This window comes from Frankliniella occidentalis, unplaced genomic scaffold, assembly GCF_000697945.3.
Source record: "Frankliniella occidentalis isolate FOCC.00 unplaced genomic scaffold, Focc_3.1 Scaffold485, whole genome shotgun sequence".
NCBI classification, from domain to species: domain Eukaryota; kingdom Metazoa; phylum Arthropoda; class Insecta; order Thysanoptera; family Thripidae; genus Frankliniella; species Frankliniella occidentalis.
The window spans coordinates 29,204-52,813 of NW_026267603.1; the positions used below are offsets into that span (position 1 = coordinate 29,204).

General features: G+C 39.5%; 3 protein-coding genes across 14 annotated transcripts; 1 reads left to right on the forward strand and 2 right to left on the reverse strand.

The window, feature by feature from the left end:
• Positions 1-49: 49 nt before the first annotated feature.
• On the reverse strand, positions 50-13,309 carry LOC113204326 (coronin-7). 6 transcript variants are annotated; one of them, XM_052274986.1, is made up of 19 exons: positions 13,213-13,309; positions 6,980-7,170; positions 6,729-6,877; positions 6,457-6,643; positions 6,053-6,350; positions 5,711-5,966; positions 5,497-5,637; positions 4,871-5,287; positions 4,140-4,710; positions 3,942-4,058; positions 3,572-3,856; positions 3,257-3,486; positions 2,985-3,175; positions 2,746-2,884; positions 2,431-2,637; positions 2,205-2,340; positions 1,962-2,104; positions 1,770-1,853; positions 50-1,694 (listed from the first exon to the last, which is right to left on the reverse strand). In XM_052274986.1, exons 2-19 carry the CDS (start codon positions 7,137-7,139, stop codon positions 1,686-1,688), a joined length of 3,720 nt encoding a protein of 1,239 aa, XP_052130946.1. In that variant the 5' UTR covers positions 7,140-7,170; positions 13,213-13,309; the 3' UTR covers positions 50-1,685. The 6 variants fall into 6 exon arrangements, with proteins under 6 accessions (XP_052130946.1, XP_052130947.1, XP_026275267.1 ...); XM_052274987.1 differs by lacking the exon at positions 13,213-13,309 and adding an exon at positions 8,006-8,153 and having other exon boundaries at positions 4,889-5,287; XM_026419482.2 differs by lacking the exon at positions 13,213-13,309 and adding an exon at positions 8,006-8,153.
• On the forward strand, positions 9,701-21,358 carry LOC113204324 (meiosis regulator and mRNA stability factor 1). 7 transcript variants are annotated; one of them, XM_026419478.2, is made up of 22 exons: positions 9,701-9,866; positions 10,484-10,683; positions 10,759-11,115; positions 11,190-11,383; positions 11,456-11,599; positions 11,832-11,992; positions 12,062-12,185; positions 12,969-13,138; positions 14,035-14,156; positions 14,236-14,659; positions 14,734-16,474; positions 16,546-16,875; positions 16,951-17,106; positions 17,179-17,409; positions 17,482-17,691; positions 17,766-18,039; positions 18,122-18,214; positions 18,294-18,379; positions 18,539-18,685; positions 18,826-19,019; positions 19,104-19,267; positions 19,336-21,358. In XM_026419478.2, the coding sequence occupies exons 2-22, from the start codon at positions 10,659-10,661 to the stop codon at positions 19,386-19,388; spliced, it is 5,400 nt and encodes a 1,799-aa protein (XP_026275263.1). In that variant the 5' UTR covers positions 9,701-9,866; positions 10,484-10,658; the 3' UTR covers positions 19,389-21,358. The 7 variants fall into 7 exon arrangements, with proteins under 7 accessions (XP_026275263.1, XP_026275266.1, XP_052130945.1 ...); XM_026419480.2 differs by having other exon boundaries at positions 9,702-9,921; positions 18,542-18,685; XM_052274984.1 differs by having other exon boundaries at positions 9,702-9,921; positions 18,297-18,379; positions 18,542-18,685.
• Positions 21,359-22,122: 764 nt separating this feature from the next.
• LOC113204330 (NADH dehydrogenase [ubiquinone] 1 beta subcomplex subunit 10) lies at positions 22,123-23,520 on the reverse strand. The gene is made up of 4 exons (XM_026419491.2): positions 23,291-23,520; positions 22,931-23,066; positions 22,637-22,785; positions 22,123-22,536 (listed from the first exon to the last, which is right to left on the reverse strand). The coding sequence occupies exons 1-4, from the start codon at positions 23,376-23,378 to the stop codon at positions 22,412-22,414; spliced, it is 498 nt and encodes a 165-aa protein (XP_026275276.1). The 5' UTR covers positions 23,379-23,520; the 3' UTR covers positions 22,123-22,411.
• Between the last annotated feature and the right edge of the window lie 90 nt (positions 23,521-23,610).

The window sequence follows — 23,610 nt, forward strand, 5'->3', positions numbered from 1 at the left end:
GGGGGGGAATGAGTGAAGGGCATGCTTCTGTCATGATTAAACCAACTGCTCCCTAGGAAAGAAAGAAATATATACTGTATGTAAACATAAAAAGGTTTAACAACATTGTTCAATGATGGCAGTTCATGTATGAGCAAATACAGAGAGCACAAACAATCATTAGGGAAAAGACTGCCTGAGGCTGACGACAGTTCAAGTAGTGCACCATTTGATCTACCACTTACAGAAAAATAAGCTAATTTGATGGAATTTCACAGTAGAATACAACACACACAGATCTAAGTAACCTTGAAATGTCACATCACAATTATGGACAGCTCATTAAATTTATTAAACAGGAGAGAGAAAAGGAGGAGTAGATTTTCCAATTCCATTTTTCACAATAAAAATTTTACCTATCCAAATAATGAGCTAACTCCCCTAAGTATATTCTAACAAGGATTATTTACCATAGGGGACTAGAATCAAGCGCAGACTAGCACATTATGAAAATATACACTTAATGAAACAAAAAAAACAGCTACCAGCTGTTTGATATACACAGGAGGGTGTCATCAATCACATAGCAATTTTAAAATCTGAATTATTACATTAAACAATCTTTGAAAATGTAGATGAGCAGACAAGATTTTATGGTCCCAAGAATCAGGACTAAAAGTGGATTTTAACTGGAATGTACACATCACACATTCATGAGAATGTGACAACCAAAAATGATGCAAGGATTCACTTGATATTCAACAAGAGATTATGCAAAACTGCATGTTTTCATTGTTTCAAGGGAAAAAATTGGTTTGGCAACCAATATAATTATGGAGTGACAAACACTTAAATGGAGGACAGTACATACATGTTAATATGAACCCTTTCTCAGTCTTCCAATCACCACAAAAAATTGAAAAAAAATAATAATCAAAAAACCTCAATGTTCATTGAAAATGAATGAGATGCGCAAAACATTTAAGCTCAGTCAAAGGTACATTTGACACAAGAATTAAAAAGCTGATTATTATATGGTATGCATGTAAAAGGAATGCTCTCAGTTAATATACAAAATACAGCAATGCAGTATACTTTTCAACATCAGAGAGAAATGCCACAACAAAGGATTGGCTCTAATATCAGGGTGTAGGTATCTTCTAATCCTATTTAACCTCTGATGACAGATTCAACTGTGCAGAAGTCTAGATGAGTTTAATTAAGGTAAGAAAGATAAATCTCTCTAAATAATACATTCCTGTGGATGAAGTCTTTACAAAGAAGGAGAGGAACACTGAAGACTGAAAAATATCACAAAACATAAAACATTAATAGCTTCAGAACATTATTTAAAAAAAATTAAAAACTCAACAAATAAGTGGCTACGGTTATGATAAGTATCTTTTATGGCATCATAGATGTGCAATCTCAGAACTTCAGGAACCCAGAGGGTAAAATTCATGGCTTGAAGGGAATATCAAAGAGCATTACACCAAAATAGCCCTTCCGCAGTACCATAAGATAAATTAAAGAGGAAGTATGCCTGCTGTTTGATAGATGGTACATATTTATAATATTGTAGCAAAACTTTAAGATAAGTGCAGAGTATCATGTAGTGAGTCTACACATAGTAAAACTGAGTTAACTTTATCTGAGTTGAATGATTTGTAAACAACTTTCAACTTTTGAGATGCCAAAGACCTCCCTCAATCATCCTGAAAAGGAAATAAAGAAATTTAAAAATGAAGGTATTCAAAGAGAAATGAGATTGTGAAGATCTCTTATCTTACCCATTCTTTCTCATCTACTCCTTCCATATCATCTTGTTCAAGTTTCATGTTCATTTCAACACGGTTACTCATTGATTGTTGAATCTGGAGATATTTGAGTAATGTATTTTAAGAGAACATTTTTAAGGGAAAAGTTACATCCCTAGAACCTAGGGAAGATAAAAATCTGAATTGCAATTTCACACCACCAACCTGCTCTGTTCTCCGTTTCGATCCCGATAGATCTTCACTCCATCCTGCTTTCGAATTGGCATTGATACAGTTGGCGCCTTTTACAGCTGAAGATACTGGTGCAACAGTAGACAAGACCTCTGCAGCCCCCTGAGAGTCTGATACTACAGCAGAAATCAGAATGAGCAACAGGAGATAAACATAGAAAAAAAATACAATTTAGAGTTAAGCTGAGCACATGAAATGAACTGTATTTTGGCTTACATGAATCCATTCCCGGTGGACACAAGCTAATTCTTTTCGGGAGACGCTGAACTCCTGAAAACCACTCATTAGCAGACATAGTGGGCTCCCAAGTGACTTTAGTGACAGGGAATAGATCATCTTGGAAAAGATCCAACTAGAATTCAAAAAGATCAACAAATTACACAACCAAAGCTTTGTGCAGTATACAATAAGTTTAAAACCATGCCATACTGCCCTGCCCTACCTTGATGCGTGGAACAGTGAAGCTCAAAGGTTCAATTGAGTTGTTTGTGAGACGAAGGGCCTTAGCAAACTCTACACTGGCCACATCACAACAATTTTTGGGTAAAAAGGACAATCCTTGGTGAAGAGATGCCGCACGATGGTGGCTCAAAGGACAGAGAAAAGGGGCTTCCTCTGACACCTCAAATGCATATAAAGTAGAATCTCCCTGTTTGATAGACAGATAGTAAGTATACAAATAAAATTTGTGATGCATGGCTTCTTCTAATTTCCTTTTTTTTGTAAACAAATATCTTAGATATGACATGATACATACTCTGCCCGTCACAAAGAGAGTTGAACTGTCTTCATCATAGAACGGTATCAAAATGGAAGGGGACACGTCCAGTCCTATAGTATTCATTGGAACATTCAGAGCATGGCACTTGTATACACTCAGCTGTCGCTCTGATACTCTGTAATAATAATCATAATAAATAGATGTAAAAATAGTTCTAAGAAGATTCCGAAAAAACTATCAATCAATTATTTGAAGTAAACTTAATAATATCGTACTTATCAAATCCCATCACTACAATGTAATTTCCATCAAGTGCCCACACAATTCGTGCTCCACGCGAACCAGCGGGACCCTTCCCTTCTCGAACAGGTTGAGAGCTCACTCTTGGCTCATAAACTCTGATTTTAAAATCCTTGCACACTGTGGCACAAAAGGCTCCACAAGGAGACCAAGCCATGCAGAAGATCTACGGTCAGAAAAATTTGATGTAGAGAATTATTATAAATACATATTGTATTATAATTTCAAATAGAAAAAGAATCCAGACCGTATCTGTGTGGCCCAACAGAGACATTTTTTCAGTCTGAGTTTGAAGATCCCAGATGCGAATTGTCATATCATAGCTGGATGATGCAAGAACATCCTTTGCTACTGGATGAAACTTGATAAAATAAATTTTTTCTGAATGAGCTGTCCATTGTGCATCAGGGACATTGGTTGGCTCAGTTAGTCCTCCTGCTTTGATTAACCACAATTTAATTGTTCCATCATCACAAGCTAGAATAAAGATAGATGAAAAATTATAAAAAATCACAATTTCCTTCTACTACCCTTACATTAAAAAAAGAAAAGCTCATATTACCAACTGCCAGTCTGCTGCAGTTGAATGGGTCCCAAGCAAAGTCCATAACATTAGCTCCATGGACAAGAGCAGGAATTACTCCATCTGCTAGTTTTCCTGCACGGCTGAGTTCTAATACAGCAATTCTTCCTCCAGGTCCACTAAGTGGCACTGCAACACGATCTTTGTTGGCATGAAAGCCATCGCACTCTCCAGAAATCTGTCGACTGATGTTCCTGATATTTTCAATGTGTGTGGATTTGTGGCCTGGGTTACCTTTCAAGTGTCTAAACTTCGACACTCTCCCTGTAAAAAGTTGTGAGAGGAGTGCTACAGGGACAATACTTAAAAACATAAAAATTCAGTATCAAAATGAATCAAATCAATATACCAAAAACTGTTGAAGTTCGTTTGGGTGTTGGAGTGACAGCAGCGTCAAGCTTAGCTGATTTAGTGGGTTCATGCGACATTTGACGTTGAACAGATGGAGCAGGCTTTCTTACTTCATCTAAAACCATTTAAAAGACGAAACTTAATCAGAAACATGCTAAAAATTTGTATCATATGAACTGCTTTCGCATCTACGAACCTTCAGTGTTATTTTTCTTGAGAGAGTCTTTCCGGCGCAACGGTGTAGGAGATGGCGTTTTAGCTTTGTTGGCACCAGAATCTTGAATAGACATGGAGCGACTTTCATAAAGCCGACGTCTTTCTGCAATTGAGCTTCTTTGAGAAGCATTCCGATCAAAATCTCCTTTGACATCATCCAACACGACACCATCAACGGCGGAAGTGACACCGTCGACATTTTGCTGGCTTTCTGTTGAGGAAACCCTACTTTCGAACACCTTCCTTCTTTCTGATGTGCTCGGTGTTTTAGGCTTCTCTGGGGAGGATGAACCAGAGTGTGGTGGAGAACCAGTAGACTCTTCATTGAGGCTGTGCATATCAGCTTTGCCATTTTTCTCGGAGCCATTTGTGTGCTCAGTAGTACCATTGCTGTACCAACAAGGTGGTGTGTCTGGTGCTCCTTCAGGGGAATTTCGCTGTGCCAATGCTTCATCAGTGTTTTGAGAAACAGCTAAATCAGACTCTGAAGCACCAGATCCAACACCAAAGTTGAGTTTAGGTGGTGTGAATGGTTTGGGCCCCAGTCTTGGCTGTAATAATTCCGTATAAATTAATGATAGGTCATTGAGATCTAAGGCTAAAAGCTTGCTTACAATACATGCAAAAGTGTTAACAGAAATTAGATATATTACATATAAGGTTTCAGAGGAGAAAAGAACCACCTACAACCGCAGAAACATAAAAGCTTACTTTGTATCCACCACCTACCACAACTCCTGTGGTACTGGAGCGTGGACGTGCAACAGGCTTTGGAGTTGTAATTAATGGAGCAGGATTGTTGGGTACAGGAGGTATTTCCTCATTAAGCTCAGACAAAGATCCGTTACGAGACGCACGAGGCAAAGGTTTGGGTGGTACATTGTGAGGGTCACTTCCATTCTGAACATTTTTAGCATCAACAGAATCATCCAATAAGTCATTGCCCTTGGTTTCCAATTTAGTCTTTAATGCTTTTACACCACAAACTATTTCCTGGCTATTCTCTTTTTCTTTAAGCCATCCTTGATTTATATTTTTCACTATTGGTTGTGGATGGGAGGGTTTGAGAGATGATCTTTCTCTTTCTTTTATATCTTGAGCTATCTGAGCAAGTGTACCACGATGAATCTGGGAAAATTAATTGATGCACAGAAAGATGTTAGGCATACATTGAGAGTGAAACCAGCAAGGCAGAAAGTTCAGATGCCAATTCCAAGCCCAGAAGACCCAAAAGCAAACCACATACATATTTTCATGCACATATATTGTATTAGGACATTTCACAGGGAAAGGCAAATATATGTACAATTTCCAGACAACAAAAGAGTAACTCTTACCGGGGAAGCCAGTTTTTTGTTGGGATCCAAACTGATTCTGGGCACTGGAGTGTCATCACCACCACTCCACTGGCTGGCTGAACTGAGTGAATGACAACCAGCCGTATCAGGGAAAAGATCACCATGGAAGTCTCGGTACGACTGCATCAGAATTACAAATTTTTGACAAACATCATCATTGCAAGGATTGGTTTGAAGCAAGAAGTCAACTTACCTTTCTTGGAACTTGATACATGATGGGAATTACAGAGCTTGATGTCAACTGAAGCAAGCGGTTAACTTCAGCTTGCATAACAGCTAGTGCCCGTTTAGGAACAAGGCAAGCACCCTTTGTTTGTTCGCCAGAGTGGCGAATACCTTCAACAAGGAATGGTTCACGATCTAGAACTTCCATGTACATGATTGTTATGTCACCTTTGCCAGCAAGAAATAGCATGTTTGTATCAGGATCAAAGAGAGGCATTAGAATTCTGAAAGAAAATAAAAGTAAACTTTCAGCTTTTTGGCTTAAGAAAATCTACATAACATAAGCTTTCTTCAGTTACATGATACCCACCCAGTTGAGCTATCCAGCTCCAACGATTTTTCAGGCTCTGAAAATTTTCTTATATCTCGGATGTAGACTTGTCTCAGTCTTCCAGCATCAAAACCAGTGGTCAAAATACGATTTGAGTCACCTAACCACACAACTCTTGAATCTTTTATGCTTTGGTGGCTATCAGTGGTATGAGTGATGCTTGTTGTTGCCCTTGGGTCATAAACACGAAGTTTTTTGTCCTTGCAAGAAGTAACAATGAGACGACCATCTGTCTTCCAGCTCATAGACTGTATCACCTCTGAATGTTGACTGTTGGCTGGAAAATTACAGTAACATGGTCAGAAACCATCAAATTAAAATAACATATCACTAATTAAATAAAACAACACAAAAACTGTGTTAAAATGCTGAACAATACTCACAAAAGATCTCTTTCTGAGCAGCGACATCCCACAATGTCAGAGTTGTGTATGATGTAGAAGTTAGAAGGCAGTCAGCCGTGGGATGAAAACGAACAGCTTCCACACGCCGCTGTTTATGAGAAAAAACACACTGAGGATTGCTCAAACTTTCCTGAAGACCACTCTCTGGGATGTGCCACAGCTTGACCTGAAATTAAAGAATTATAATGAATAAATGAAAAACACAATTTACAATTATTATTTTTTTAACAGAGTTGGGACAAAAATCAAACCAAGCAATCCTGTGATCCTGTAGCCAGAAGCCCGTCATGAAACGGAGAGAAATCCATATCAGTAACAGTGTCTGTATGGGCATGAAGCAATGGCATAGTCTTGCTTTTCCTTCCGCAGTCATCAATTGGCAGAACAGCCAAACTTGAACCTTGAAAACATAAAAATTAAATATGTCAGTGATTCAGAAATAAATTATTGTTACATAGTGTATCAGATATGTAAATAGAACGGAAGGTAGAATATACAGTACCATTGTGATCCACATTGAATGCCATGAAAGCTGCAGAGGCTGCTATGTTATTACCATAGGTTTGGTAAGAACCAACAGATATATCTCGGATACATGCCTCTGGTTTGGGCACAATTGGTGCAGCATTCTTGTACTTTGAAGCTTTGAAGCGCCACGCCATTTTTCAGGTTTTAAACAAGCATGTAATCTTTCTACAATCAATAAAATGGATGTTAAGAACAAACACTGAAGATAATTATAATCTTATTGCTCACTCTCCATTTTAAGACTTATGTAAATAAATGACAGAAAATGTGAATTTGACAGAGTGTGTATATTATATAGATATGATATTACCAGGGATACAGATTAAATTTATAAACACTCAAAAATTAAACAATGAAATGTCCACCACATGATTTCCAGAAACCTGACCAATCAAACAAAACATTAGTCTGACAGGACTGAAAGAGTACAAAGGCTAGAAATCTATGAATCACAGATATCATGACTTAACTCTTCCAAGGCCTTACAGAACACTTACTAAATACAATAATAGAGCTTTAAATGTTCGCTTTGGTGGACGGTTCCACAAACAGGGCAAAAATCAATCAAAACAAGGGCGGCCGGAGCCCTTCTCAGCTTTGTTTGGGGGTCTGAGTGTTCTGCTTGAACGAAAACATCCCCGACGGCAGACGCACCTATCCACCCTGGCTGTCCTCAATGCTAAGTTAGGAAATTAACGAGTTCAGCAGGTTGTGGCGTCAACCCTAATAGTATGTAAGTACAGCATGATAGACAATTTTCTTAAAAAGAGCAAAAACAGGGGCTTGAACTGGGAGAAGCTCACCAAACAAAACATATGACAGGTTGTCTGTGGGAGGGCGGCACCGAACACAAATTTCGCTAGTAAAGAAGGTCCAAGACTTCACCGCACATTCGCCGCAGCAGGGCAATGGTTCCCCGTTTCAACAAGCATCAATAATTGGCACAGAAATGGAGAATGAGCAAATTACAGCATTAGAGAAATATGCGAGAGAGACCTACGTCGAAAATGACAGCCGGACCGGCAACATGCGCAGCTCTGATGCGCAGTGGTTTTGGATCGGAACGGGAAACCACTGCTCGACGCGTCCGCCCCGCCACGCCACGCCACGCCGCAAATCGCTCCGCTCGCGCGACTCGCGACGACGGGAGCCGCGGCCGCGGCGGCGCGAGCCGAGCTGCGCTGCGCCACGCCACGCCCAAATTGCACTGCACTCGCCAGCCTAGCGGTTCCGCCCTTTCAGCAGTTCCGCTTCCATGGCTCACCGACGGACGAGCAGACGCAGTTTAAGAGCAGCGACCATATCATATGACAGGCCGAGAAGAAATAGGGGACGAAAAAAATAATAATAATCCACATTTCGAATTAATTATTGCATCCTCCGATTTAATCATTTCCACTTGGACCAGGGCAGTGGCGGCGCCACCCCCACGTTTGACCGTCCTAAAGCGTTCGCCAGGATGGTGACGAGGTCGCTCTCGGCGCGCGGGGGTAGCCGAGGCGGGGGCGGCCACGCGGACGCACCCTGGTTGACCTCAGCGGGTAGTTTCCCCGCCAGAGCCGCCTTCCTGAGGCCCTGATAGCGAGCCGTCACGTAGGCCACCATGGTGCTCCGGGGCTCCTCGGGGAGAGTCACCTCCGTCGTGTCTGCTTCTTCATCGTGGCCCTCCGCACCTGCCCAGCTGTCATCGTCGAGTAAGGGGCCATTCTCTTCATCGACAAAACAGACAGGGGGAAGGACCGATGGATCTTCGCCCAGCCGGGCGCCGCCGTCCGGCCCGTCACAGTGGTGTTGAGTTTGCTGGCGTTTGCAGGACAGGGAGTCCCTTTCGCAGGCTGGGATGCTACTGCCCTTTGGCCCAACCACCGGGGGTGCCGCTGGAGCAGGATCGGGCCAACTCTTGGGAGGCGTAAAGTCGGCGCTCGCGTCGCCATGACCAAGCTCTGCCACTGCCGCGGCCACAGCGTCAACGTCACGCAAATCGGCTTCCACGATTTCGCCATGATCGACGACCCCCGTTGTCAGCTGATCCGCAGTGCTTGAGCGGCAGGGATGAACAGCAGAGGGACCTAAATGGGCCACACGTGTGAACGAAGTTCAAAAGGGACTGAACATTTACAACAAGAAAACAATAGCCGTCGGAGGAAAAGTTACCTTTCAGCACTCGTGAAAAATTAATTGTTCTGGCAATCCATGCGATGAAGAGGAAGAAGGCCAGCAAGCAGTAGGAAATTGTCTCGATGAGCAAGGGGGGCTGGGATCGCACGGCAACAACAAAATGTGGGGCCCACGACCTTTGTGGAAACCATAACATGTCTCTGTCATGTTCACGGGCATAATTATGTTGCAAATATTATTTCTGCCACTGTTACAATGACACGCTTAAAACTACATTACTTAGCCTGCTGATTGCTGTGGAGCTATTGTTGTCTTTCGGTGCCCTCCATTTTAGCCTTAACTGCTGAGGAGGGTGACGGCGAGAGCCACAATCTTCAATTTCAATTACTGTATACAGGTAATAAGACTCACGCAGCCAGAGTTATATCTGACACAACGCGTCCGCAACGATTTACGATTGCTTCAAAACCTTTGAAATCACGCGCTCTCGCTTGTCTTTCCGTTCTTTCGTCTTCACCGGCATCTTGATTCCACGACACGGCTTCCCGCTTCCTGAATACGTGTAGTCGAGGGCGCCGTGACCCATTAAGGCCACGCTCGCGTTTGCAAGTCCTTAGATTTCTCTGATCTTCTTGTCCTGCGTTCAAAATAATTGTACCAAAAAAGACAAAATAAACTTAATTTTTATAATATAAGTAGACTATGTTAAGATTATAATGATTGATTTTCTAGAAAACGTCAAGGTTAGAAGTGCTTGAATGAAACGGGAGCAAAAAATGTTTTTATCTTGCTACTGAGGTACTTACTAATCAATATAAACAATGAATACCTTAAAATGGTTATGAAAGTTCAATCAATCGGTTGTATTAATAAGAGTTCATCTGGAACGTTCTATTACTGTTTAGCTGAAGAAATATATACTTTGTATTCAACAAATTTTATTACTAGAATCATGTTAAAATTTGCCCATTTTAGATGGAAAACTAACATACTGCTTTGTCAGAGGAACTATTACTTTTGCAGAAACAAATTAAAATTTGTTTGGTGCTTAAAGATGAGATCAGTGCGAATTTCATCTAGTTATTGGTAGAAAGTACTTCCTAATTGTAGAAATATTTGGATGAAGGAGGAATGAGGTGCTTAACCTCCAATACTGGTTTTCACTCAGGAATGGACAGTGTCATCAAAAATGTTGATATTATTGCTTCTTTTCCTCTTCAAAGTTAATTTAATTTATCACCCAGCAGAGTTCTTTATTGAAGTAGTGACAGATTCAAAATGTTAGCCGTGGGTTAACTTTCTATGATCTGTAATCTCAAATTCAGTTCTATTTTACTTGTTTTTTTTTTTTGCTTTGCAGATGAGAGTTGTTCCATGAGGATAGCAAGCAGCGGTGCATTTTTCTAGTCATCTATAAGTCGTATAACTGATGTACAATGTATCCGAGAAGAATTATTAATCAACGTTGAAACCAAAGGAATGAGTGTGTGTCAACATATAACAGAGCACTTTATTACATTTTTAAAAATAGAAAGATGGAGGGGAAAAAGAAGCCTAGAAGTAAGTCTTGATTATTTAGCTAAGTACCCTGTGCTTGCTCCAAATTCCAACTCTACCTTTATTTTGTCATTACAGACACACATGACTTTTTAGGATGTGGATCATTTGATGTTGAATCTGGTCACTCATACTCTCTGGATGGGTCAGAATTTGGACACTCCATTCCAACTAGTCTTTCCTCTTCTGATTCCCCGCCAAAGAACCCATTTCGTTTCCCACCTCCTCCTTTCTTTGCACAGTCATCACGAATCTCAGCAAATCACATTTCATTCGAGAATGGGGAATCAGACAATTCCTTGACAACGGGTAGTGCTTCTGACATTGAGGATAACTCAGACAGCCAATCTGATGCAGCAGGATTAGCAAGTTCTAGCATTATGCTTGCCAATGACCATGGATCTCACTGCCAACTGTATGCGCAGAAAGAGTCGGGTAAGTGAACTTTGGGGTGTTTTTAAGATTCTATGTACCTTACGTAAAGATTTGTTTTGATTTGTGACATGCAGGTAGTCAATCTGATACTGGTTTTGGTGGTGTTTCTGGAAGTAGTAGCATTAAATTGAGGTCATCACCAGTTCCAATCCATCGACCATTTCATTCAGTAAGAGGGTATGAAAGTGACAGCAGTCCAGTAGGTCTACGCTCACAAGCAAATTTTTTACCACCTATTGGTGTTTTTTGGGATATTGAAAACTGTCAGGTTAGTTTCCAACTTTCAATTAATTTTTATTTGTTGTGGTTTAACACTTATACTCATTAATTTTTATTTTAGGTTCCCAAAGGTCGGTCAGCAGTAGCAGTTGCTCAATTGATTCGAGAAAAGTTCTTTGAAGGAAGAAGAGAAGCAGAGTTTTTAGTTGTTTGTGATGTGAAAAAAGAAAACGCACAAATTGTATCTGAACTAAATGATGCTCAGGTAATAATTCTTCTTTAATCTATTGTTGTAGGGTTACTTATTACATGGGAAATGATGACAAACAAGGCCGAGTCTGAAGCCTCTAATTAAAAGTTGAGCCTCGATAGGACAATGTCTTGGTTCCTTTAAATATAGAGTGGTGTGAAATTTCTGCGATTCTGACCCTTTTCTATTCCCTATGAATTCCACTTCCTGAGACAAAGGATTTTTTTAAAGGCTGTTCACTTTTCAGGTCAATCTTATACATGTGTCGGCAACATGTAAAAATGCAGCGGATGAAAAGTTAAGGCAATCAATTCGAAGGTTTGCAGAAATTTATGGGAGTCCAGCCGCGATAATTCTTATATCAGGAGATGTAAACTTTGCAGCTGACCTGACAGACTTAAGACACAGGTTTGTAAATTTGTTTTATAATGGAAAACCTTATGTACTCCAATTACTACATTTGAGATTTTCTTACAGAAAAAAGATTCACGTCATTCTAATACACAATAATAATACATCTGAAACATTGATTTTATGTGCAAATGAACACTACAATTTTAGTGGTCTTGTTGAGAATTTACCTCTTCGAGGGGCATTCAAGGTAAGAAGTTATCGACATAATTTTGGCATGAACAAGTGCACAATACCCTTACTGTAGTTAATTTAGTTTCCCACTTTGACCGTACTGTACAAGCTGGTAATGAGAAAAATGATTCTTCCACTAAAGTATTTATTATTTGGTCTGGGTTGTGTATTATGAACAAAAAAGAACACATGTCCTAACAAAAGATTAGTTTGATTGAAACTGAAAACAAATTTGTTTTGAATTTTAGCAAATGTGAAAAGATTCATTGTCATTTATATTGCATCACAATCATAATACGATTGCCGTAATGATTTCACCCAACAAAGTCCTCCAATTTGAATATACATTAATCAAAGAAGGAAATTTATCAATTCCATCTGCGTTTTATTAATCCTGTCCCCATCAAACTACTCAAATCTTGCTTAACAAATTTAAAGAAAGTCTTTTTGTGCCTATATGATAGGATTCCAATCTATAAATTAAAACATACTTTGAAGAAATGACCAAAACTTGGAGCTTGCACTTAATTTTGCACAAAATAAACTGCACAAACTAACTTGACCAAAGCGGATAGTTATATGGTGGTAATACAACCTAATTTACCCAGTATATTCCAGAAAATGAGAAATAAATTGACAACATTTGTGTGCGATGAGAATAATCACTGCCACAATGTTAATCACAACAGATAAATTACTGTGAAATAAATACTACCCTACTGCACCATATGACTGTTGGTTCTAACCAAGTGAAAAACTCTTAACTGCAGTGTTCTTCATTTATATTTTTTTTTTCCAGTCTGGCAATCAACCAGTGGAGGTCATTATATTTAACATTCCTCCAGACAAAGATATGGGTAAAGTCAAGAATCGTCTCAGGAAGTTATCAGACAATTGTGGTGGCCGAGTTGGACAGATAATTTATGATCGGGCCATCATCCGATTTCCGAGTATTGAATTTGCTACCAGGTAGGTTTGAATTAACCACCCTCACCAACACATTTCATAACCCGCAATATTTTGTGAGCGTGAAAACTACTCACCCTATTCATCAAGACAAGTTGAAATTATCGCTCTAATGCTAGTTTCTTGACCCTGATGTTAGTAACCACCGGTTCGTTTCGCACGTCTTTGACAACTGTTGATTGTTTTGCGAACGTAAAGGGGGTGGGGGTGGGGGCGTGGCGGTGGGGCGGTGGCCTGTCTAGTTAAGGATTTTCAAAAAGTCTGGGAAAAGAACACCGCCTTCCAGTACTGACTTTTATCCAACCAAATTCATAGAATAATTAGTTAATGAATAGACTTAAAATATTTCAAATTGTCAAAAAAAGGAAAATAAAAGCGATCCTGTAGTACACGCCTGCTGCAGTTAAAGCGTTCAGCGCTCACGCTACCCTGACAAGCCGGTCGCCTTGGTTTCAGTGCCAATAGCCATTAGTGTAGGAAGGAAAATAGTTTCTGAAAAAGAAGAAGACCATTCATTTGTCAGTTGGTCTTGGGAATCTTGTGAAGCACATGTCATCACTCACTAGTCGAGGAAACGATGGCCGTCTCCTGAAGGTACATGTCTATCGGTAACTTTTAATGTGCTACGTAAACTGGATGCCAGTATTGTGCTTGTTAGCCAAAGATCATTTTTATGCGGCGGCTCAATAATTAAATAAAAATTAGTCGGCGTTGAACCCAGCCCCGGCAGCATGCTCACGGGATATTGCAGCCGACATATTATCTCTAGAAATCATGACAATGGAACTTTATTCTCCCCTTCCTTTTACTACCATGGTCTATCGGCGGTCTAATCCGTCATTTTATGTTGGTTACTGGTGTTCAATGCGTATTACTACGGTTTTGACTGTTCAATACAGGGCTCAGAGGCGCATGGATGGTCAAGACGTTTTAGGCAACAAAATATTGGTTAGTCGACCTCAGAAAGTATCTCTGAAAGAGCAAGAGTCTCCCCTTAAATCCAACCCAGACCGGAACCGAGGTTTGTATTAGATCATTCTGCTTCGTGCTTGGACAATGTGTATTTGCTGTCAAAGTTAACGTCTGTGGCTCTGTTTCAGTCAGGAGACTACCTCAACGATTTGGAGAAGATCTCAAAATTTCCAATTTACCTCTTCCTCAGGACTTGAACCATTATTCTCAAATTGGCTCAACACCAAGCACTTCCCAAGGAATGTATCTTTCTAAAGGCTTTGGCAATGGATCCAAAATTGATGGTGTTACTAGTTCTCTGGCTTCTTCTGCCTCATTGGCATCTTCCATTGGGTCGACATCCCTTGCAGGCAATCTGTCAAATTCAGCTCTACCATTTAACATCAGTCAAACAGGGATTGGTACAGCTAACTTCTACAAGAATACGCCACCTCCCAGAATTGTTCTTGGGAATGTTCCATCGACAGTCTCTAAGCCCAGTCATTCACTGAACCAATCTGTAATGAACGGTTGGAACCATGGCATCAATGCTGGTGGTTCATTGTCCTCTGGGTTAGTGACTTAGTCTATGCTTTCTTTACTGAAGAGATCAATCTTGTTTCTTATTGTATTTGTTACTGTTGCAGATCACCACAACCTCAAATGGGTGAGACTTTTCCTACTATGTATGCCAAGGCTGCATGTACTTTGCAACAGCAGCAGCAACAGCAAAGGCAATACCAGCTATCACAGCAGGTGTGGCAGTCTTCATCTAATGGGAAGTTGAATCCATCTTCACTCCAGGTGGCTTCCCAGTCACTCTCTTTGCTCACTGCAAACTTGTCAAACTCTGGCACAGGGGACTTTACACCAGATTTGTGGAAGCACGTCAGTGAGCCACCTCAAGTTCAGGCTGATAGTCTCGCTTGGGAAGAAGTGTCATCTGGACTTCAACCCCATATTTCTCCATTGAGGGGTTGCACAGCGCCTCAAACGCGCACACCCTCTCCATCTGCTCAATCATCAGTGTCTGCCCAGATCCACAGTACCATTCATTCACGGACTGGTGGTGGAGATGGCGTGCAATGGAGCACCCAATTGGGTAGCAATGGAAGTGGAACGCTACCCAAGAGTCGCACTCCATCTCCGTATAGTTTGAATGTTGATCAATTGTACCAGACTCAAGTGAATCGTCGTTCTTGGGGGAGTACCACGAAGACGAGCCCTGTTATGGACATCAAAGAACCAGATAGATACTTCAATCCAATTCAATCTCAAGCCAGGCATTCTAGTCAAGGAGGTAATGGACCTGTTGAACTTCAGGTCACTAATCTAGACCAAAATATGGATCCCAAGGAAATGAAGAGAGTGCTTCAAGCTGTGTTCAGGGAGCATGTGTCTGTGCTTCACATTTCAGTATTTGTTCAATCAGATGGAAATCTTGCAGCAACTGTTAGAGTGCAGTCTCTGCAAGATGCTCAGTATGCTATCTCTCAATTGCATCGTAAGAAGGTGGGCTTCAAACGCATACAGATATCATACTCGCAGAATGGACCAACTATCAATCCTGCTCTAGTACGCTCTCAGATCGTCTCATTGTTGCAAGAAGTCCCAGGTCATCGTCTACCACTCTTCAAGTTCAGAGAAATGTTTGAGAATCGCTACCTAACCACAATAAGTGTGTCGGATATGTACAAGCTCAGAGACGTTTGTCTTGTTAGTGAAGAACCGAATGGAAGAATGGTGTCCTTGAATCCTCAGCACAGAAATACTCCTTCACCCTTGATGGCTGGTGCTGTACAACAGGATGGCCAGGCAGCGATGGAATTACCGTACTGTACTCAGCACTATCAGAAACCCAATACTCAAGACAAAGGTTGGGCTGAACAGGAACTTGCTACTCTTCCAAATGTTAATGTGGGTCTCAAACTATTTACACAAAGAGTGCACAGTCTTTTACAGTCACATGGTGGTAGTCTACCCCTGCCAAGCTTTGCTCACTGCTATAGTGCTCAATTTGGACCTTTAGAAGTGGATGATGGTGGTGTTGCTTTGGAACATTTGGTCTCATGTGTGTCTGGTATAGAACTTTACCAGGGAGTTGGATGTGTCAAATACCTTCGATGGGCTTGTGGAGCTGACAATGAAACAGCTAATGACACTGATGGCAGTTCTGTTACTTCAAATGTTAGCCCTCCATTAGCTGGCCCTCTGGCTTTATTCTCCCGTGAACTTGTAGACTTGTTGAAAACTGCTCCAAACTGCCAAATTTCTTTCAATCGTTTTATCCCTGCGTATCACCACCACTTTGGCCGTCAATGCAGAGTTGCTGATTATGGTTACACTAAGCTTATGCCACTGTTAGAGGCTCTGCCTAATATAGTCCAGGTAAATTTGCAGCAGAATTTCTTTGTCGTGCTATATTATTTTGTCTTGGCTAATAACTTTGCTCTTTACAGGTGCTTGGTGAAGGTAACAAAAGAATGGTGACATTGTCCCATCGTGCTCAGGTGCGGCGGTTCACCTCAGATTTGTTAAGGGTGCTAAAAGCGCAGTATAGCAAACAAGTCACCCTTTCAGAATTTCCAGCAGCATATCAGAGAGTCTTGAACAGGCCATTTGAAGTTGTTAACTATGGAGTCTGTAGGGCGGAGGACTTGCTCTCTGAGGTCGCAGAAACTACAGTTTTAGTGTCTTCTATTCAGAACTCAAAAGATGTTCTCATTGCAATTCCCAAACGAGAACAAACCCAAGAGGAAATGGAGAAAACTAAACAGTTTGCAACTGAGGTAATGTTGTAGGACAGTTCACTTTTGTGTCCATGTACCTGACTCTTTAAATTATTTATGGAAACTCTTGTACAGGTTCTCCAACTGCTTCAGTATGCTCCTCAATGTAGTATGGATTTCAGTAAATTCATTCCATACTACCACCACCATTTTGGAAAGCAGTGCAGAGTGTCTGATTATGGATTTTCTAAGCTCATTGAACTTTTTGAGGCTATTCCAGATGTAGTTAAGGTATGTTGGTACACCTCTCAAATTGTTGGCATATTTGCTGAAATTGTTACAAAATTTTATTTTTCCACATAGGTTTCAGAAGGAGATGAGGGTGATCGTAGAGTTCAGCTAACTTTAAATCAGCGTCTACAAGTTCTTGGTGACATAGTGGCATCAATTGTCCAGGAATATGGACATTCTTTTATGCCACTATCTGCTGTATCAGAATATTTCCTTCTGAATTCAGGCTATGCTCTTCGTCCTGAGGATTATGGCTTCAATTCATTGGAGGATTTATTCTCTGCTATACATTTCTCGGTTAAGGTATAACTACTGTTTGATCAGACATAGAGGCTTTTTTGTTTCTTCTGTCTTTAATTTTTACCATCTGTTCAGCTTCATTTTACTACAACTGGAACTTTCGTGGGTCTTGTGGATCAGAGTCATCTACATTCCATTAGTTTAAATGTGCGGCGTATTTTGTGGACCCATGAAGATGGCCGTATGAAAGTTTCAGAGTTTAAAGATTGCTATCAAACAATCATTGGTAGTAAGTGCAATTTTGATGATCTGTTGAGAGACTTCAAAGACATACTGGAGGTTAAGGTATGTTGTTTTCTTTTCTTTTCTCTCAACCTTTTTTTTTTTGTAGCACTCACTGACCCATGTTTTCTCCTAAGGTGGTTCAAGATGTCAATGGTTCTGTGGAATATGTTTGCTTGAAGCCTCTCCAGATGTTTGCTCGTAATGTGTATCAACTACTGCAAGATTCAGAAGGTCGTTTACCACTTTCCTCATTTGAAACAAGTTATATTCAACGTTTTGGCAAAGCTGTGCAGCCTGCTCAGTATGGCTTTTCTTCTGTGTCTGCTTTGCTTCAGGCATTGCATGATATTATTACTGTAAAGGGAAAGGGTCAGCGTCGTTTTCTAGTTTTGGAGCACAGCCAAAATGGTACAGTTATTTTGTAATTCTATATTGGTTTGTATAGTTCATTAATTTACTTCCAAATTGCTCATAAATCAATTGTTCTTAGACAATACTTCAAACCTGAATGAGACCAAAGGATGGACTGATCTTGTACCTGAGAGCTGTGATTATTCTTCTCCAAAGAAAACACTGAATTTAGGTATTGTTTTGAAATGTTTTGTTTCCTGTAGCTGCAAATTATTGTTTTTTTTTTTTGAAATGTGTATTTATCTTTTTAGCAGATCACTGCTCAGTTGGTGAATCGCCTGACACTGTCCTAAAGAAATTGATTAGGAACTTGTCAAATCAACCATCCCCAGCCAAGGTATTTGCTTTCTCCTACCATTGTGTTTTGTTAATGCATAGTTTATTTTGGTCTGCTTTTCTCAATATCAATATTATTCTACCTAGATTTCCTTCTTTGATTTGCTTGCTTCTTTGTTTTGCATTTGTTTGCATTTGTTTTTTGACTTGTTGGGTGCAGCAGCGCCTATTTGGTGCTTCAGGGGGGGCTCAAGGTTATCGCCCACTTGGGTTTGCTACCAGCCAGCAACCACTGCACAATAACAGTAATCATCACTTTGCATGGGGTCCTCCTCAAACATCAAATGGTGGATATTCTTCCTTCACGGTACTTTCCTCTCAGTTTCTTCTATATTTTCCTATTTGATTATCTTCAGATTTTTTATTTTTTCCTAATTGGAGACCTTATGCTGACCATTTTACTCCATTACTTGTAGTCTTAAATGTCTCATGTTTGTCTATTTACAGCTCCCGATTTCTATTCCATGCTCTTTGGACTCTACACCATCACTTTTGCCTAATGGTTTTGATGAAATTGAGAGCACCAGTCCACCAAGTCCTCATGCCTCTCTACCCGTTGTTCAGCCACCACATCCTTCTGAACTACCTATGCCTCGTTTGGCTCTTGCTTCACCTACCGTCCCCCATCATGGAGATAATGTGTGAGTACACTTTATTTTTGCAAATGTATGTGTTTATGAATGAATGAAGATCTTCTACCAATACGTATTTCTTCTTTTGTGCAGCAATGAGAAGTCAAATTTTTTACACATAAAAGATCAAGAGGAAAAACTTTCAATTACTGATGGAAGTATAAATTCCTCTATTATAGATGAGGCTACTGAAGGCACTCAAGATGGAGCACCTGGTTCCAATCAAGATGCAAGTCAGAATGCTGGTCGTTCAAAACGTAAGTTTCTATCCAAACCCTTTCCTCTATGCTTCCTTGTTGTTGGACTAAACTGGTTTTTGTTGCAGGAAAGCAACGCCTTGCGATTCAGTTCAGTTCTCCTCTTGTCCCTATTCAATGAAGAAACTTTGTTTTGTAGGGCCGAGTGCTGCTGTGATATATTTATCGTGATAATTCAAGATTGTTAATCAAGGTTATGTGTAGACATTTCTTGTTGGCCTGGCTTTGTGTTTTAAGAGCCATTGCAAACATCCTCCTGTTTTGTCATTATGATTGTTATATTAGGTTTTAAGCCTGTAAGGAAGGAGAAGACATGGTGGCATTTCAGTGCTTTGACATTGTGGTAGTATTATATTCAAGTCACTCTAAATTCAATTGTTTATATGGTTATCAGGTAGCACTGCGGAGAACATGATTTTTCTTTCTTATTTCTTACACATGTTTGCTTCAAATGTGTACTAAGACAGGTTTTGAAATCACGTGGGTTCGATTCGATCATTTTTTGCCCATTAGTCATTAGTCACCTTGGGTACTTCCCCTCGTATAAACAGGGGCTTTTTGTTGGAGCTGTGTGCTTTGCTTTGATTCCATAGCCAACTTTTTTTTTCTAATTCAGTCACTTTCAGTGCATGTCAATGATAAGTTTGTAGTATCATGATAATTGTCTTATACAGTAGCAGTGGCACAATCTGAAGTTCCCATTTCTGCTTTGTAATTTTACTTTTTCTTATTACTATATGTGACCTTCAATAGTATTCTGGTATCTTAGGAATGACAACTAAATTTTTGCATCAATCTTTCTTATAATGCCATCAAGTTACATTCTCATTCCAAGATTTTTCAATGATGGAGATGAAATATTTTGTATCTTTAAAACCCTTATTGGGGTAAAGAAAAATTTGCAAAGCATTGTGTGATAAAGACTTATGATTTCAGCTCTTGAAGATTTGGGGGGATAACTTAAGGTCTACTCATTTTCAGTAGTTTTTCTTATCAATATTTCTTTTGTGTGAAGATCATTAGATCATGCAAAGAGTGTAATTTTTCTTGTTGAAAACAAAGTTATGGTGAAAGTGAAATTGTTGATGTAGTAGTTAGTGGTTGGAGGTGAATAGCTTTAATTGTCAACAAATGAATTCTGAGCTCTTGTTCCTAAGAGCTAGTATCCTTTTTATTTTTCCTGCCTCTAAATGGAGACAAACGAATGCAGAGCATGCCTTAAACGTTTTTACTATTTATGTATTTTTTTATAATGAAGAAAATGCTGTCATGTTATAATGTCATAACAATTTTGAAAGTCAGTTGATATTTTTGTTTTAAATCTTGGAGTAGTGAGCAAGTTCATAACTTGCTGGAGTGCTTTTAGGAGTTTTCTGTATAATTTACAGTGTACAGATGGATGTGACATGTAATATGTACCTTTTATTTCTTGTGGTACAGACTATTTTGCTGTGATTACATTTCTTTAAAATTTATGTCAAGGTGATCTGATAGTGGAAACATTTTGCAAGGTTTGCATATTTGTGCTTGAGGTCAGTGTGTAGTCTGAGTCTGTCTTTGAAACTTCATTCTAGAAATCAATGTTGTTCTTGTTATTGGAACATGTTCTTGTTTCCCTTGTCAATGTGAAACTTTTGATCACCATACCTGATCGATCATGACTTATTCCATTTGTACTTTAAAAATGTGACTTTGCTAGTTCAAAGCAACTCCTCAGCTTGCAGTGTGTGGCTGAATTTGTCTGGACTAGACTTGTACTTAACATCATAATTTCATATGGCAGGTTAAAGAATATTCCCTATCACTCCCTTTATAAAGTTACTTAGATCTATCTAACTTAATAGCTTAACAAAATTTGAACTATTTTAATAGTTTCCATTCCCTGCTCAAATATCAGGTGTGGAAAGGTTTGCGTTGCTTTGATATAGGGAGCAAGAAGGCAGATACAAGTTTTGTTAAAGTACCTGACAAATAATTATAGTTTCTTCCATTATTTTCATGTACCATTACCATTGTTTTTAATCTATTTTGTGGTGTACATTTGATTTAATGTGGGCTTGCAAACTTTTATTAAATGTTTCTTTATAAAGATCTTTTCCTTTTATTCTCAACTTGCTGATGCCACTCTAAATGTTGACAATGTTCAACTATTCATACTAAAAGTTAGTTATTGATTATCTGCAACTTCAAATTTTTAAGAATGATCAAAGAGCTTATGTTCTTATATGGGTATTTGTTGATCTCTGTTTAGGTGTCTTATATTAGATCTATCATGTGAATCTTTGATAGTATAACCAAACCCGTTTGTTTCATTATCCTAGATTCCAACTTGTGTCGAAGTCAGCACTTAATTACTATCAAATGTGGAGTTCCTGTTGATGCCTATTTTTCAGCTATGATTATAGCTGTCTTTTACCCTCTGTTTACACAGAGTATCAGAGGGACGATTGGGATCGAGGATTTTGAGCACAGTATCATTGTTGAGGCTCTATTCTTGCTTCACATGTGTCCCTGTTTGTGATATGTACCTGCCATTTTGTGCTCACTGATGTTTTCCCAATTGGGACATGCTAATGAGCGGGCTGTTAATGCTCTTATCATTTGAAATGAAAGATTTTCGATAATCTCACATCAAAAGCTGCCAAATTCTAGTTTAGTACGAGCTGTGCTCCCTACCCTTCGAAATTCTGACTTGCCTTCAGTATTATGTCCTGTGGCAATTCTAGTAAAGATTATTTTATTTACATGTACCATTTTTGGGTAAAGAGTTGATTTGTAATAAAGAACTGGAAATAAATGAATTGGGACTTTCTTCATACTTCCCCTTAAATTATGAAATCCTAATGGCACAATAGTTAGACTTTCATAGATTTTTATTAACAGTGACAAACACCCATGGGTGTTATATTTACAAAGAATTACACCTTTCAATTAAAATCTAGACAGTAACACAATCTTGTACCCTCACATTAAACAATCTACAATTAGTATGTACATGTATGGCCTAAATTGTAAAGGTCAGTGGCTGGTTTCAAGAAAGAGACATTTAGAGTTCATCAATAAAAAGTTTTGTAAAATTTATGCATTTTGTAGAAAGCTACGGGTACATAATTGAAAGTCCTACAGCAATAAAATTGCTAGATATTATTCCTCTTGAGGTTGGGTTGTCATTCCTGATCCAACCTTTCCATGGCGACGCTCCCAAATCATACGGTGCTTCTGCTTCATATAAACATCCTTCGCTGTTGGCTTTGCTCCTAAATCTCCATCTGAAAAAGCCAAATTCTGTTAAATGAAATCATCTGCAGTACTATCAAGAACTTATAACAGAATCCTATTTAGGATGTTAAACATGTTCACTTTACTTACACTTGCAGAAGTAATTTGCAGCTGCCTCTTCATAAGCATCCATTAAAGGTTTGCATTCCCTCAATGCTTCCACATCCTGCCCACCATGGTATCGCACGCAGAATTCAGAGCGCATCCGGAGAATTGAAACAATCTGTCCATCTACTTGTCTGTTGAGGGAAAAAAACAGGACACGCTAAAATTAATTTTAAATAAAAATACCTGTTGAACAGGATTTTACACGCCAGGACTACAAGATTGAGATATTTAGCAGATGATACAAAAAGATGTCAAGTACATGGATGTATTACGCACTTGTCTCGCATAAGTTGATAGTCTGCCTCAAATTGGCAAATGGGATCATCGACGTTACATTGGTCTACCGTCGGTACTCGAGGGTATTTCCTGTGGTACCAATGGTACTTTTTTTGGTTGGGTTCAACAATAGTTTCTGAAAACACCAAAGAGATGTCAATTAGCAGAAGGGACCATTGCAGAAGGGTCCATGATCAGGTTAACAACGTTTGCATTGCAAATTTTCACAAAAAACAAACTTTAATAGAGCAGAAAATTAAAGAAAGGACTATTTATAAACAAATCAAAAAATGTGAATGTTGATTCAGAGTAAAACTATGAGTTTGAGATGAAATCCAAATCAAATTTAAAGTAACTTACCTCTCCACCAAGTGACGGGCCCATCGACAGCTCGTCCGACAGCCAAAAAAAAACTTAGTATAGAACTCGGTGAATCTTCTGAAGGCATTGTTGCCTAAATTTTCTCGACAAATGTCAAAATATTTGAGACAGTAAGTTATTTTCGATTTGCACACAACACAGTCAGGACAACCTTCCTCTCCACCTCCAACCCAGCTGAGGCTGAGAAGAACGGAAGATTTAGTTGGGATGGGAAGTGGGCTGTCGGTCGGAGCTGAGGACCGGAAGTTGTGTTGCCTGTTATTCGCACCTTTGGTGTGTAAATAATGCCTTTTCCTTCC